Genomic DNA, 16,529 nt, shown 5'->3' on the forward strand with positions numbered 1-16,529 from the left:
TACCTAACACACTTGGGACTGTTTACTGAAGTCTATTCCAGGATCTTTGTGCTTACAGTCATTTATGATTTTAAGCCACAAACCAGATGATTCAGGCATCCCTCCCTTGCAACTCTCACCTACTATCTGCCCCTTACAGTACTTGTTGGATAAATGTATGTACGAATGAATGGAAGAAGGGAGAAGAACGTAAAGGATAAATTTAGAAGCCACAAGGACTACTGGAGACATATAAATTCTCATGAATTGCCCATTTTATTGGGAGGTAGTCGTACAGAAATCAAGAAGGAAGAATTCCAAGATGCAGCTTGAGCGCTCAGCGGCTTCTGTCGGGCGGGAAAGCCTGGGCAGAATCATGAGAACGCCGTCGAAGCCCACGGAGAACACCTCCAGCTACCACTTCTCCGCGGCCGCCTGGAGGCTTTATTTGCATGGCCAGGTAGGGGCCTGCTTCTGCTGGGTCTGGTGGCAGATAGGGACGCCCTTGCCACCCCCAGAGCCGCCCCCGGAGGAGCCGCCGCCGCCCCCGGAGGAGCCGCCGCCGCAGATGGGACCGGGGCCGCCGCCGCCTCCGCCGCCGCAGATGGGGCCGGAGCCGCCTCCGCCGCAGATGGGGCCGGAGCCGCCGCCGCCTCCGCCTCCGCCGCCGCAGATGGGGCCGGAGCCGCCGCCGCCTCCGCCGCCGCAGATGATGGGGCCGCCGCCGCCCCCGGAGGAGCCGCCGCCGCAGCTGCCGCCGCCGCCGGAAGATCCCCCTCCGTAGCTCTGCTGCGGGGCGCACGAGGTCTGGGTGGTCTGCTGCGAAGAGTAGTAGCCGGAGCCGCCGCCGCCGCCGCCGGAGGAGCCCCCACCGCAGCTGGAGCCGCCGCCGGAGTAGCCGCCGCCCCCGGAGTAGCAGCCGCCGCCTCCGGAGGAGCCCCCACCGCAGCTGGAGCCGCCGCCGGAGTAGCAGCCGTCGCCTCCGGAGGAGCCCCCACCGCAGCTGGAGCCGCCCCCGGAGTAGCAGCCGCCGCCTCCGGAGGAGCCGCCGCCACCGGAGTACTTGATATCCCCTCCGGAGCCCCCGCCGCAGCTGGACCCGCCGCCGCCTGAGTAGCCGCCGCCTGAGTAGCCGCCGCCGCAGCTGGAGCCACCTCCGCAGCTGGAGCCACCTCCGCCGCTGGAGCCACCTCCGCCGCTGGAGCCACCTCCGCCTCCGGAGTACTTGATGCCGCCGCCGCCGCCGCCGCCGCCGCCGCAGCCGCCGCTTCCGCCGCCGCAGCTGGAACCGCCCCCGGAGGAGCCACCTCCGCAACTGGACCCGCCACCGCCGCTATAGAAGCCGCAGCCGCCGCAGCCGCCGCCGCCGCCGCCGCCGCCGCCGCCGCCGCCGCCGCCGCCAGAGGTCTTTCCGCAACCCGGTGGGGGACATGGGGTGGGCTGCTTTTTCTGGTGAGACATCGTCTAAGGAAGAAGGGGGCCCTGGAAGAAGAGCAGAAGAGCATTACTGGACCAGCGGCAAAAGGATGCCAAGGATACAGCTGCATCCATGGCAACATCCTCCATGCTCCTAGCAGTTGTCTATGCCAGGCAGTTATCTGTACAGGTGCTGGGAGAGCTCATCGGAGACTCTCAGGGTTGCTACTTTTGGAAAAATTGATCCCTCCCACTGAAAGCCCTTGCCGAATTTTAAATACCCTAGTTAGTGGTGGCTGTCCTCTCCCAGCTCTGCCTGGAAGAGATAACCCATGCTGCCATTTTCTCTGTCATGTTCTGTAAAATAAGGTGGATTGAACACTTCATCTTACAGATCTCTTCCAATCCCAACACTTATTTTCCACATTCAAATAGAAAATTGCCATAAATCTCTATGGAGGCTGGGTGAATTTACCCATTCCCAACATGACAGAAGAAGGTTTGTTGGAATATCAGAGAACTGTTTGCAGTCCGTTCTCTGCAAAAGCCCTTAGTTCAAACTCTTGACTGTCTGCCCCACCTTCCTGAGTGAGGCCATTTAGAAAACGCAGGCTCTGTCATGGTCCTGTCTGGAAAGGGGAAAGGACCCTGATGGTCCTTTGGGCCAGCATCTCAGACCAAAAGCTGTCAGACATGTCTTTCATGACATGCTGAAGTCCATGCTTGGTAGAGGGAACTGAAACTAGGAGGAAGTTATATCTCAGTATCTCACAAGTCATTTCCCTGTCAGAATATCTGCCTCTGTAAAACAGAATTTGGGTTTCTGTGGCCCCTAAAATCCCTCTCATCTGCAACATTCTCTAAACCATTCTTCCTGCTCTCTGAGATGCCTAGTCTCTCCTCCTGACAGGTTCATGAGGCTCGTCAAGCCCATGCACAGACTGCCTTGTACAGTCACTGCAGAGCCCCATGGATGTGTGGGCCAGAGAGGCAAGACATAGTCTTTTCTTGGTGGAGTTTACATTCTAGCCAGAAGACCAGAAACACCACCTGTAGGACAGCAGTTTGGGCCCCTATCCCTTCCCTGAATCCCCTCTCAATATGAGTGCTGTAGGGAGGCAAAGGTCCTGTAGTTCCTGAAGGGGCGATGGGCCCTGTCCATTAACCTATGCAGCTCTGAGTAAGGCCAGCAAGGAAGACGGAGAGCTGCAGAACACACACTTACCCAAAGCACCAGGGAAGGTGAATGAGGAGAGGAGATGCTGGTGATGTGAGGAGCACTGGAGCTCCTGAGGTTTTATACTCTACCTGCACTGACTCATCTATTGATCAGGCCGTGTTTGGCCTTAGTTACGTGACCTGCAGCTGTTGGCCCCACCTCCCTGTGATTGCATCCACAGGGTGGACCATTCATGAAGATTTTGGCATTCTTGAGATAGGCAGCCTAGGATATGACTGGCCCCTTCTCTGATGCAACTGTGAGCAGGCCGGTCAGTTGTGATGGGGATGGCCAGCCAGAGTGGACGGCAGGCATAGTTTCTAAAACTTCTTGGCTTGGAGCACATGCCATAACCAGAGGGCTGTGCTTAAGCCAGACTCTTGAGGCAGACTAAAAGAGTCAAATTGGAGATCTCAGTCCTTGGTCCAAACAGCAGGACCTTCCAAATGCCCCTTTTTGACTTCTGATTTCATTATTCTGGAAACCCTAAAAACTTAAGAATCTGTCCCTTTTTTGGTAAAATTTCTCTACTGGGGTTTCATGAGTGCTTTACCAGGATGTTTCTGTCCTGTCCACTGGTTCATGAGGGTTCATGAGCTCTAGCTCCCAGTTCTGGACTATACATCATGGACAGTGCTAGAACTAATGTGACACTGGAGGAAACTTTGAATTGTCCCTGGAGATAGCAGACATTTAAGAAGGCCAGTTATCAATACTGACTTTCCTTGCAGAGGTGCAAACTATAGAGATGGACCATGTAGTCCTCCCACTATCCCTTTGGCTCCAGTGTCCTGTGGTGGTATGTCATAACACTGACCTCAGCCAAAGGGGCAGCCATGGAGTGGAATGGAATTGAGGTTGGTGACTGGATTTTGGTGCTTCTTTTACTGCTTGTCAGCTCTGTCACCTTGGGTAATGTCATAGCACTTTATGCCTGTATAGTTATTTGTTGACTATGGAATGATTAAGCTTTCTGAGCCTCAGTTACTTTGTCTGATGAATAGAAATACTAATACCTATTTCACAGGCACATGAAGAAGGAATAGTTATGCGAAGTATAGAAGGTCATATTGATGTTTTTGTCATTTCTCACATGATCGCACATCCTTACTTCCAATCTGGCCACTAAGGCCAGGCTGGACACTGGACACTAAGGCCAGGAAGGAGTCCACGGATGACTTGAGGAAAGGTCAACTCTTGTCTCCTAGGAGATTAACTCAAAACTTTCCTGATGACTCTGGACCAGCAGCATCACCTCTGTGTATGAAGAACTTGCTACCCCTTCTTTCATCACCGGAACTCAATTGGTATTGTATAAGATCCCACATTTGAACTTTGTTCCGCCCAGCTACATGTTGAAATAATAGCTCCAATAAGAAATTGACTGCTAATTATAGTGATTTAATGATCCAAATGATCCTGATTAGAGTATGGCTTTTGGAAACTTGTGGCTCTAGTTTTAGTTTGCACAGCATGAACACAGATGAACCTAGGAGGAGCTTGGGTGTACCTTTCCTTAGAGAATACTCAGGAGGGAGAAACTGAGATCTGTTGAAGAAGGCAGATTTCTCAGCTTGAACTGAGGCACTGTGGAAATTTTGGAGGGAAACAAACCATAGATAGTGATTACCATGAGTATAAAAAGGAAACATTTTATTTCGTTAATCAGGGGAAGCAGGTTTGGACCATGGCTCCCAGCACCAATCTGTGCTCCACATTGGCCCATGACCATATGTTCACCAGACCTTAGGAAAAGTCCAAGAACAGGATGTTAGTAGGCCATTCTTGGGAAGGAAAATCTTTAATTCAGAAACTGTGTTTTTCCTACTTTTTTTTGTAGGGTGGTTAAAATATAATTTCTTATAAAAATGATGATGACATGAAGCTATTATTTGTTTCCTTCATGTTGTTAGGATGAACTAAACTGGGGTACATTGTATGTGTATGTGGAAATGTCACAATGAACCCCCCTGTACAACTATTGTATACTAATAAAAACTTTAAAGAAACAAAATGAGACTGTATAATGATTAGAACATATGTAATATCTTAATTTTATTAAAAATTTGTATTAGTTTATGTTAATTGTGCAAGTAAGGGATTTCATCTGACATTTCTATATATACATATAACGTACTTTGATCATATTCACCCCCTCTATTACTCTTTCTTATCTTCCCTCCCTCTTTTCCCCTTCCATATCCCTAATAGTTCCTTTTACTTTCTGGTTGTCCCCCACCAATTCCACTTATGAAAGAAAACATGGGATACTTGTCTTTGTGATATTGGCTTATTTCACTTAACATGATCTCCACTTTCACTTCTTTTCCTGCAAATGACAAAAAATTTCATTATTCTTTAGTGCTGTTGACTCCAAAGATCTAATAATCTTCAAATTGTGCAGAGTTTAAGATTCTATTTTTAACTGACACAACCACTCTGGAAAAAAATTTGGAGGCTACTTAAAAAGCTAAACATTGATCTATCATTTGATCCAGCAATACCACTCGGGGATATACCCAAAAGACTGTGACACAGGTTACTCCAGAGGCACCTGCATACCCATGTTTATTGCAGCACTATTCACAATAGCCAAGTTATGGAAACAGCCAAGATGCCCCAGCACTGACGAATGGATTAAGAAAATGTGGTATCTATACACAATGGAATTCTATGCAGTCATGAAGAAGAATAAAATGTTATCATTCGCTGGTAAATGGATGGAATTGGAGAACATCATTCTGAGTGAGGTTAGCCTGGCCCAAAAGACCAAAAATCGTATGTTCTCCCTCATATGTGGACATTAGATCAAGGGCAAACACAACAAGGGGATTGGACTTTGAGCACATGATAAAAACGAGAGCACACAAGGGAGGTGTGAGGATAGGTAAGACACCTAAAAAATTAGCTAGCATTTGTTACCCTCAACACAGAGAAACTAAAGCAGATACCTTAAAAGCAACTGAGGCCAGTAGGAGAAGGGCACCAGGAACTAGAGAAAAGGTTAGATCAAAAAGAATTAACCTAGAAGGTAACACACATGCACAGGAAATTAATGTGAGTCAACTCCCTGTATAGCTATCCTTATCTCAACCAGCAAAAACCCTTGTTCCTTCCTATTATTGCTTATACTCTCTCTTCAACAAAATTAGAGATAAGGGCAAAATAGTTTCTGCTGGGCATCGAGGGGGTGGGGGGGAGAGGGAGGGGGTGGAGTGGGGGGTAGGGAGGGGGTGGGGGCAGGGGGGAGAAATGACCCAAGCATTGTATGCACATATGAATAATAAAACAATAAAAATTAAAAAAAGAGTGTACATATTTGTGGGATACAGTGTGATAATTTGATATATGTATACATGTGAAGTTCCTTTTTTCTAGCTATTTGAGGTATATAGTAAGTTTTAAAATACAATCACCCTACAATGAAATGGAGCATAAGAACTTATTCCTCCTATCTAACTGTATTTTGGTACCCATTCTTCAGCTTATGTCTGTTCCCTTCTCCCTTCCCTTCTCAGCATGTAGTAACCACTATTCTACTCTCTACTGCTATGAAATAAATTTTTTTATCTTCCACATGTGAGTGGGAACATTGAATATTTGCTGTTCTATATCTGGCTTATTTGACTTAACATAAAGTCCTTGAGGCTCATCCAAGTTGCCAAAAAAATAAAAAGGCAGGATTTCATTTTCCATGTTGGTTTTTGGGGTCATGTTCTTTTAAAAAGGATGTGGTTCTTTTCTTTTCTTTCTTTCAATTAGAGTTAAGATTCTAATTCTTTATTCATTGATACAGCCAACAGGAGTGTATTGAACCCTATGCTAAGTGTCACAGAAAAGCTAGAGGCTTTTTATAGCTGTTCATGGATCTCTTCAGTTGAGTTTTGAGGTATGCGACAGTGCTCTATGGCTGCCTTTGCCACTTTATATAGCTTTAATAAGAAAAAAACTTCTAACTAATGCATCTGTTTTGTCAACAGGTAGAAGAGGCAGATGTGATGTGATATTAAAAACTGTATCAAGATCTTGTGCCTCCTACCCCTGAACTAATTTTTCAGGAAAAGTGAATATGAAAGCCTATTTTTCAAGTGTGAAACCCTGAGTTCAAACCCCTGTCCAACCCCTCCAACCCCCCAAAAAAACCCTATTTTCCAATTTTATCTCTCTAGACCAGAAGTAGTCCTAATGGAGTATCTGTATGAACAGCAATTAATTATCACCTTTTATCATATCAGTTAGGAAATGATAGACATTTGTAGAATTATGACACATAGGTATTTGGCATTTTATAAGACTTGGTATGCCACATTTATAGCCTTTACACATTTAACCTTTAAATGTATGCTTCCTAGCACGTCTGACTTGTGCAGGGTGGCATATTAGGGCATGGTCCCTATACTCCCTGTCTATATCCATACTTGTAGAAGAGAAGATTCTTAAAGCAAATGCTTTGAAGCATGGTGCTGAGCGTTAATAGGGGCTCAGTAAGTCCTGTTGAATTTGAAGACTGTTGAGACTGACAGTGTCTGAAAGATGATCCTTTCAGATGATTAAGTGTGGAAGGTTTCAGACTAGCCATCATGTAGAACAAACAAGTCCTGGGTAGGGAATCCAGGGCCAACTATAGAGGTGACATTGGCTAGTAGAATTTCATTCTGCTTCCCCTGATAGCTCTCTTAATATCTATTTGATGGGCAGACTCTATATAAGGATCTGTGTGTACATGTGGTGAGTGTGTGTGTGTGTGTGTGTGTGTGTGTGTGTGTGTGTGTGGTGGATCCTCAGAAAAACATGGCAGTCCAGGGTATTAAGGACACATAGAGGTTCATCTGTAGTCACAGAGAAGTCCTTTAGAGAAACCTCAGCTTCTGATTCATAAATCACAGAAAAGTTGGAGACTCCTTCTTGCTTCTCAGATTAGCTTATCTCTGCTCACAATTGCCTATACAGGCATCTTCTTCAGAGCAGGGGAGGAGGAGATACAAGAGGTGGTGTGAGGGTGTCAGTGCTGTGATACACAGCCTGGCCTTCTAAACAAGCTGTCTTGAAGGGGACTTAGAAAAGGAGGGGTCAGAGAAACACTCTGAGAAGGCTGTTTCTTTGATGAAAGGCACATAGGGCTTGTCCTCCAAGGCTCCAGACCTTTTTTTTTTTGGTTTATTGAGACAGGCTAACCTCAGAATTGTGATCCTCCTGCCTCAGCCTCCCAAGTGCTGGGACTACTGGTATGTGCAACTAATCCTGGGTTGAGATTACAGCTCTGGAGTTTGGGGAGCTCCAGTCTAATACAAGCCAGGTCATCAAAACCTTTAAGTAGCTAAAGCTATACACATGCATGCTCATGACTGAGTGATGACTACTTATGCATCTGAAGTTAAAAGAACAGCAAGTGGTTTGTAGAGAATGAGGTGGACACAGGAAAGAGACTTGGGGCTTGGCTCATCAGGAGTGAGTAGAAGCTTGGAAGCCATCAATATCTACATGGAATAAGGACATTTTTCAGACCTGGCCTAGAAAGTGTCTCAGAGTCCAGACAACGTCCTCTTTCCAATCCATCCTCTTTCTAGCCCTCTTAGCCCTCAATATGAAGGGCTGGTTGCTCCTGGGGAGCTGGGGAGAACAGCTCAGAGGTCTGGGAAGATCAGCTCTGCAGTGGAATTCCCTCACTAGGAAGCTTCCTTGAATTCATCCCACACACTGATTCCATCTTCCTTACTACTTTCCTTTTCTGAGGCCTCAAGGGACAATTATACTGAGTTATTACGGGTTACAGCCTGATCATGACACATCCATTGGATGCATCTCCCTTTTCAAGTTACAGCTGTCCTTGGAGGCAGGCTCACACTAGTTCTTTATTGTGCATCCTGAGATCCCCATGTCTTGGGACTTTATCAGGGCATGTGGGCTCAGAATGGGCTCCTTTCAGGTGCTCATGGAGTTCATCATTCTGCTCAGAGTGAGGACTGCAGCTGAGTTGTCCAAATGGTCCTAAAAGCTTATAGATGCAGACAGAGTGAAAGTGCACACAGGCACTGTGCTTGCCCAGGCCCGAACATTTTCTATGTGGACAGAGTGTATGGCATGTGGTCTGCTGCCATTATGTTTGTTCCTCCTACAATCCTCTTTACTTAGGGACATGTTATCTTCATTTCTGGATGAGGAACTGGCTGTAGAGGCAATGAATTTGCTCACATTCTCACAGTAGCCGATAAGTGACAAAGCCAGATTCAGACTCAGGTCTTTTGATTCTAAATCCCAGATTATCTCCAAACATGATGTATCTCTCCTTTTTGGAAAAATAGGAATGGAATAAGGGGATGCCTTCCCAGCCAGGATGTAAGAGGCAGGGAGCAGAGGGTGCTCTCATGAATGCTCCTATCTCTGCTTTATTCTACATGTTGAAGGACTGCAGGTACTGGCAGGGCATGTAGAGATTCTCGAATCAACCCTCTCATTTGTAGAGGTAGATAAAGCAACTAAATCCTAGAGAGACTAGGCTATTTCCCTAGGCCACACAGCAAGTCCAAGACTAGACACAGTCTCTGGATAACCTGTTCAACATTTCTTCCAGTATAGATTTGGGTTGTGGCTTTCTGCTGTCTCTTGACTGTAGTTCATTTTGGAACTGGCATTGCATGGAGGGAATAGTTAAAATGACAGTAAAGATTTCATAGCTGAGTCCAGTAAGATTTCACAGGTAAGCAGCTGCTTTGCAGCAGGAAGGATCAGGGCCCACATTCTATACTCATATATAAACTTCCAGATCAGGGAGGAGCAGTGTTTGTGGTCCAGCTCTGTTCTGAGATAAGGAATGCTGCCTGAGGCCTCTCAGGTGTGTGATGATTGTTGGTGGCCTAAGAATTTTAGTTCCTTCGCCAGCCTGTCCACTGATATCTCTTAGGCAGATTATCCATGTTGTTTTTACTGAGTCCTATGTCAAAACAGAATCTGGAAACCAATACAGCAGAAAGCACAAACATGTCAAGTTCACAGATTTTAAGATTTTTTTTACCTGAAAGCTTTAGCTCATGCCATGTTAGATGACCTGTGCCCATGTACTTTACCTTACCAGGAGTCACTGAAAAGCGAGGCAGGGTAAGGGCTCTTTCCAATTTTTTTTCACTAAGTGCCACTTTCAGGAATTCCCTATGACTGCAGTGGTCTTTGACTGTGACTTCTGTCTTGCCCACATGCTGTTGGTAGCTTTTGCAAATGAAGCTCAGAGTCTGGATCCAGTCTCTGTCTCTAGACTTATTATCCTTAACCTTTGATCATTCTTCAAACTACAGTCTTAATTTCAGTAGCTGAAACTGTTGAAATCAGGTGAACTATTTGATGGCAAATCTTCGTACCGCTTAAAAAAGTGGAAATGATCACAATTTGTTGGTGGGTCTCTAGTGACTTCTTTGGTTCCATTCCTATGCTCACAGAATCCCAAGATAAGGTGGAACCACAGTTCATATCTGGTTCTGAAAGCCTTCTTTTTTGGGCTAAAAGAATCATCCAGTTGAGATTGTATCCTCCCAAATCTCCATAGTCTTATATAACTCAGGGTTGGACCTTAGAGTAAATATTTGATAGATATTTGGTCTGTTGGTCAGTCAAGGAGATGATGAGAATTTAGTCTGATAGCCCAAGGACACTAGAATCTGATTTAATTTTCCACAGAAACTAGTTTAAATAAATTGACAGCAGCAAACTGCTTGCTTTTCATCCCCTACCTTTCATCCAAGGTGCCCAATCCCCCCTTGTCTCTGTTTTTTTTTAGACTATGCCTTGTATCAGAGACCTAGTCCAACAGTCAGCTTTTCAGACCAGGCCTGAAGTATATCTGGGAGCTGTGTGGTGTTAGTCTCTGTTCTGCTCTGAAAGGTGGGATCAGAATATTTCCTTTGCTGAAGTCTTGGGATACCAATGGTCTAAACCTGGCCTGACCACCAAAAATCTGTGAGCTCATACAAGGTATTGTCCCTCAGACTTTAGTTTGTCCATCTGTAAAGTCAATCTAATTCACTGCTGTCCCAGTCCTTTTGGTTCATCCTTCTCATATCCATTCTCTGGACAGAGGATGGAGAGATAAGGTGGGTCAGAGGCAGTGACAGAGAAGAGACTAATGGAATGATGATGGGACTCACAGTTTTCTGAGAAGGTGACTGGCAGCCTCATACCTCCCTTGGTACTAGTGTCAGGCTCAAATAAGAAATTTTAGAAATTTTTCTCCCTGAGAGCATTTCTCACCTGAGCTGAGTGTGGAGGAGGAAGGAGGGAACGTCAGGAAGGTTGGCCTGTGTTATGAATAACTTTTGCAGTGTCATTACTAAGGGTGGATATAATTGCATGAGATTAAGAAAGGCATGTGGATGGGCTGCATTGCTTTAGATCCTCCTGAAATTGGCATATGTCACTTTGGACCCCAGAGGAAGGATCCATTTGTGCTATGTATGTATGTGTCCTGGGAAAGTGTATCATCTAGTGATAGAACTGCCTCCCTTACCCTCTAATAAATTCTGCTGGGAAAAACTCAACATTAACAACATAGGTTCATTGCAAATTTGAAAAACAAAACAAAAAAAAAACAAGTGTCTACCCATAATTCCATTTTTCAAATATAACTAGTATTAAAATTTTGGCATTTAAAAAATCTTGTTCTTTTTTCCTCTTAATTTATACTTTCTCCTTATACAACTTCTTAATTTTAGATGATGACCTTCCATATCTTTCCATGGCCTCTGTGACCACGAGTTTGAGTGGCTACATTCCACTGCGCACTCCCCTTCTTACCACTTAGTTCTTCCAACTGTCTTGTAGCCTTTGGACCTTGAGAACTCTGTTAAATTTCTCTGAGTCTTGGCTATATCCCTGTCTTACTGCTAGACCATGTCTGCTTTTGTATATGTACTTTGGCACATAGAAAGCGAAGAGAAAGTTTTGTTGTGTGTGGACCACCCTCTTTGTCCCTCCACCCCAAGCTTTTCTTCTTGGAACCCCTGACTTCCTTGTGTATAACCTTGTGCCTCAACTCCCCAGATTTGGTTAACTCCACAGAATACTTGATTCTTGTCTCCTTCTAATGCTGTTTCATCTTATCTCCTTAAATACCATTTTTCTTCTCAGTATTCTGGGCCACAGTTCTTCTGGGAACATGTGGTCTGAAGCAGCCCCTTTTGGTTTGTGAATGAGGAGGTATAAGGAAGGGGAGGAGAGGGAGCAGATAGTTTAGGGGGTATTTGGAAAAAGAGATCAGTTAGAATGCTTGATAACCAAATGTCTGGGGGGGGGGTGGAGGATGTAAAGGAAAGAAACAATGAGAAAAACCATCGTGGATGAGGTAAATTTTGTGTTAGGATCAGAAAACTGAAAACTGTAGATAGGTTCCATCAGATGTGAGCTTTGACTTTCATGATGCTTTCATGTGTATGTGTATAAATGTATGCATACATGTGATATGTACAAATACTATGTATGTGCATGTGTGTAGTCTCTGTACATATGTCTGTATATATTTCTGTGTGATGTGTGTGCATATATCTGTGTGATGCATTTATTGTATATGTTCATATGTCTCAGCTCCTTATAACCTTCCATAGGCTTCAGTATTTCTGCTTACACCTCACTCTTTCTCAAGAACCAGTTTCCTTTCCCTGGGAAGGCAGGCAGGATTGCTGGCCTCCTCCCTAGCCCAGGGGCAGCTCTCTGATTCTCACTTGTCAGCCCTTGGTGTGCATGATAACTTCATTGTTACTATAGAGCAGTGTTATCCTAGAACTGACCTACAGCATAATTTACCTAGCAATACAGTATATTTGCCTTGATTATGTCATTCTTCTACTAAAAATCTTTGGTGTCTCCTTGTTATAATTAAGTCCAGATTTCTACTCAAAACTCACTGCCCAAATTCAACAACCTCCCTTTCCCACCAAATTAGGTTATTTTTAATGCTTCCATATGTTTTGCTGTGCTTTCTCGCCATCTGTGAATAACCCACTTCCTTAATTTGTCTAACTTCTATATATCTGTCAATACTCCTATCAGATACCCCTTGTAGGAATGTTTCCCCAGTATCCTAGTCTGATTCAGACAGAGAGCACTTTGTCTTGAGCTTAGTAATTCTGTTTCCTACTAGACAGAGGTCTCCTAGGAAGAGGAGCTAGAATTTGGTCACCATTTTGGATCTCAAGCTTCCAGCCCAGTGCTTGGCATGGCCCATAATGTGTGCTGGTAGAAATAACAAGTGAATGAACATCTATACATTTCTGGATTGTTAGTGTCCTCATATTAGATGTTTTGGCCTGGGTAGGGACAGTGCTAAGTATTTATCCTGTTTTTACTTCTCCAATAAAACTATTTGTTTCTGGAGAACAGAGATGGCATTGCCACTCTTAATAAACCTGGAGCCCATAATCACATCAGGCAGCCAGTCAGTGCATGTCAAAAGAAAAGATTAGAAGGAAGAAAAGGAGAAAATGGAAGGAGGAAGAGAGAAAGGAAAGGTAAGAACAACAGAAAAACCGTGTCCAGATTTGTAACAATGCTGGTTTGAGTCTATGGAGAATAATAACACAGATCTTGGTTTGCTGATCTAGTTTCAGCAACTCCAAGAAGTTATAAGGTCTGTCTGGCCCAAAAAGGGGGAAATAAGTGAGAGTAAAGCATTTTTAGAAGTTTTAAAGTAGACATCAGCTTCTGGATTATTTGTGATATTTCATTTTCACCATGATTATGATAGTAGTATCTGATTAAATTATTCATGGCAGTTAATTATACTTCAGGATTACTAAGACATTTTATTCTATTCAGTCCTTGCTGGATCTCATATTGACTACAGAAAAGTTGCATAGAGCATAGAGTACAGTGTGCTTGTTGCTAGTGAATAATGAAGGCTTATTTTAATAGCTATGCTTTGCTTTCAATGAGAATGAGAACAAGCACCTCAGACTTATGGTTTTATTAATATTATTGTTTAAGATGAGGTAAAAGAAGGTGACAGTGCAGTGAGAAGTCTTTTAGAATAATTTTGGCTAAGTAAAAGTAATAAATTGCTCTAGAGAAAAGTAGTATATAAATAATACTAAGGGTAGAAAAAACTGTGGAGGGGGTATGTGAACTATGGAAGCACTGTATGAAAGCATGGCCCTTGGATGGTTTCCTGAGAAGCAGAGGGTGAAGAGTTCCAAAGCCTTCTTGGGAAAAGCAGGCTGTAGTACAGTAGTCCTGCCCCTGTGTTCAGCGAAGGGCAGGGATGAGGCTCTGAAGTGTAAGAGCAGATTCATCTGTCTGCTGAAGTGTGTCATTGCACTTGGGACAATTCAGGGCTCAGGAGTTGACCCAGAGCGTCTGACTTTGGAAAAGAACAGAGGCACTCTGAGAAGTAGGTGTTTTGTCCTGACCTGAAGTGCCCCCTGCCTCTTCTATTTTGCCTCTAGCTCATTCCTGAAAATGGTTCCTGGATTGTTGTGAGACTTTGGTGACTGTACTAGTATCAAGAGACCTGAGATGGAAGTTTGGCCATATCACTTGCCAACTGTGGAACTACATCATATTCCTTAGCCTTTCTGAACTTGTCTTTATGTGTAAAATGGGTTTACACCAGTGGTGTTTGATTAAATCATCAAGGAAAGGTTGTACAACTCATTTAAATTAGAGGATGGGCATCTGATAGTAGTTCAGAGAGAATCACCTGGGTGAAGACATCCAGGGAGCACAAGTGTATAAGGGTCAGAGTTATAATCTTAAAAATGAAGCTCTTATGGTAAAATGTCAGGGTTAATGAGTGGTGGGGCTGGGAGAGTGACCAGGGAATTGGATGTGGTTGGGTTTTCTTCTCTATGATTGTTGGATGTAGGGTCTGGCTACACTTGCCACTTTTGTGCATTTTAACTGACGCAGGACTATAGTCAGGTTTGTCTAACTCCAAAGGTCTATGTTTTTATTTTTTTAAACAACCTGATCTGGCTGTTGCAATTCTGTATCAACATCGCAAATATTCTCTTTTTTTTGTTTTTCAGAAGTCTTTTTTCATTTTTTGTGTGAGATTCTTCTTGACATTTTTAAATTGTTTTCTATGTATTACTACTTGTTATTTTCTTAAAACCTAGTTAAAAATTTACATTTACTGCAGAGCAATAAAGGGAAAGAAACACACCAAAATGGTATCTCTTCACTCTAAGTAATCAGAAATTACAGTTTTTCCTATTTATTCTTTTTAGATTTTGATCAGTTTCACATATGTATATATGTGTATGTGTGTGTTTATTTTCTATGTATTTATAGCCAACTGCTTTTCAACAGCGGTGCCAAGAACATACTTTGTAGAATGGGCAGTCTCTTCAATAAACGGTGCTGGGAGACCTGGACATACGTATGTAGAGGAATGAAACTAGACGCCTACCTCTTACCGTATCTGATTGTCATTCTTATTATCACTCTATAGGTGTCTAGTATTCAGACTCGTGAAGTGTTATTTTTTCCTATTGAACTTTACTATTGCTTAACCAACATTTTTGCAAATGTTTTCTGAGATTTGTCTAGTTATTGGACTCTACACAGGGACAAAACAGACAATAAACTCCCTGTTATCATCTCTGTGGAACATAGTCCTAGCTCAAGGACTAGGTTTTATGCAATGCTGGACAGTTTGCCCCACACTGAAGATTTTAGTTTTGTTCACATATACAAAGAGTGCACTGAGATATTTGGTCTCCAAAGTTCCTTCTAGCTTTGATATGACTGTCAGTTTCACTAGGGGAAGACTAGATGCTTCTCATCTCTCACAATTCCTTACACAAAAATCCTGGCAGCCTGACTTGCTCCTTGGGAGTTGGACGCTCTCTTATTGAGGCCACTGGCATTGGGTTGAAGAAGCACGTGGAGAGCTCATCCCCATAAAATTTTGGGCTAGAGGTCACTTTGTTGGGTTTGGTACTTTTGCTTTTGCTGAGGGGGTATTCCCAGCTGAGATCTCTGAGGAATTCTGAAAGTTAAGGACCCTAAGAAGCTGGAATTAAAGCTGACTTATTAAGCTTCTATGATAAAATGGGGGAGACTATTGTGGTTCCTTTCAGCAGAGATGCTCAGGCTTTGGGACCCCTGCTTGACTTTGCTTTGTGTTGGATGTAAAGAGGTTCTCAGCCAAGTCAGATATTATCTTTCCCAAGAAACTTCTTCCAATATTAGGTCATGTGCCCTCTTTCTGTACACTATAATATTGAGCATGTGTGTAAAAAATGTACTCTCTACCACTTTCCATATTGTATTTATGGTATGAGTTACATGAGTTACATTTCCTTTGCTAGATTAAGCACTCCTTGAGAATAGGACTGAAACTTTTTGACCAATGAAACTATAGTACTTAGCTTGGCATCTGTCACACAGTGATATTCTTTAAGTGTTGACTTCACAGGACTCAGGGGAACATCATAACTAAATGAATGCAACCAATAAGGAGCAGGTAACCAGACTTTTGATAGAAGAATAGGAAGAAACTGAGAAAGGAGTGATAATTTTAGGAGGTGTTTGACATTTGTAGCCCTAGGAGGATGTCATTTTCTTTCAGGGTGACCTTGCCCTGGTGAATAGGTCATTCAGTCCTGTTTGGGAACCCTTGTGTCACAACCACCATCACTATCATTATCATCACCATTTGCAAGTTGATTATTGACAGGGCATACGGATGCCACACTTAATCCCTTACTCAGCATAGTGTCAGATCTGGAAACCCAATAAAATCTAGAGGAAGGTACCAGGTATGTGAAAGATCAGGAATCATGGTGACATTAATTGTTGTTCCCATTGTGCCTAATCCCCAGTGAATCAAATATAAGACAATGGAGGTGATTCAGCCAAACCTTTGTCTGATGGAGATGAAACTAATGTGGTTTGAGTCCAAATTGCTTACTGTGTTTGCTAGAATGGGTTT

General features: G+C 43.7%; 1 protein-coding gene across 2 annotated transcripts; it reads right to left on the bottom strand.

The window, feature by feature from the left end:
- Positions 1–236: 236 nt before the first annotated feature.
- On the bottom strand, positions 237–2,728 carry Loricrin (loricrin cornified envelope precursor protein). 2 transcript variants are annotated; one of them, XM_074048078.1, is made up of 3 exons: positions 2,621–2,677; positions 1,677–1,752; positions 237–1,461 (listed from the first exon to the last, which is right to left on the bottom strand). In XM_074048078.1, exon 3 carries the CDS (start codon positions 1,438–1,440, stop codon positions 424–426), a length of 1,017 nt encoding a protein of 338 aa, XP_073904179.1. In that variant the 5' UTR covers positions 1,441–1,461; positions 1,677–1,752; positions 2,621–2,677; the 3' UTR covers positions 237–423. The 2 variants fall into 2 exon arrangements, with proteins under 2 accessions (XP_073904179.1, XP_020010942.2); XM_020155353.2 differs by lacking the exon at positions 1,677–1,752 and having other exon boundaries at positions 2,621–2,728.
- Positions 2,729–16,529: the final 13,801 nt, after the last annotated feature.

The sequence above is a fragment of the Castor canadensis genome, chromosome 11, assembly GCF_047511655.1.
Source record: "Castor canadensis chromosome 11, mCasCan1.hap1v2, whole genome shotgun sequence".
Classification (NCBI taxonomy): domain Eukaryota; kingdom Metazoa; phylum Chordata; class Mammalia; order Rodentia; family Castoridae; genus Castor; species Castor canadensis.

Bases quoted from the DNA above. Each gene is read 5' to 3' on its own strand.
- Loricrin (XM_020155353.2), bottom strand. From the start codon at position 1,440: ATGTCTCACCAGAAAAAGCAGCCCACCCCATGTCCCCCACCGGGTTGC.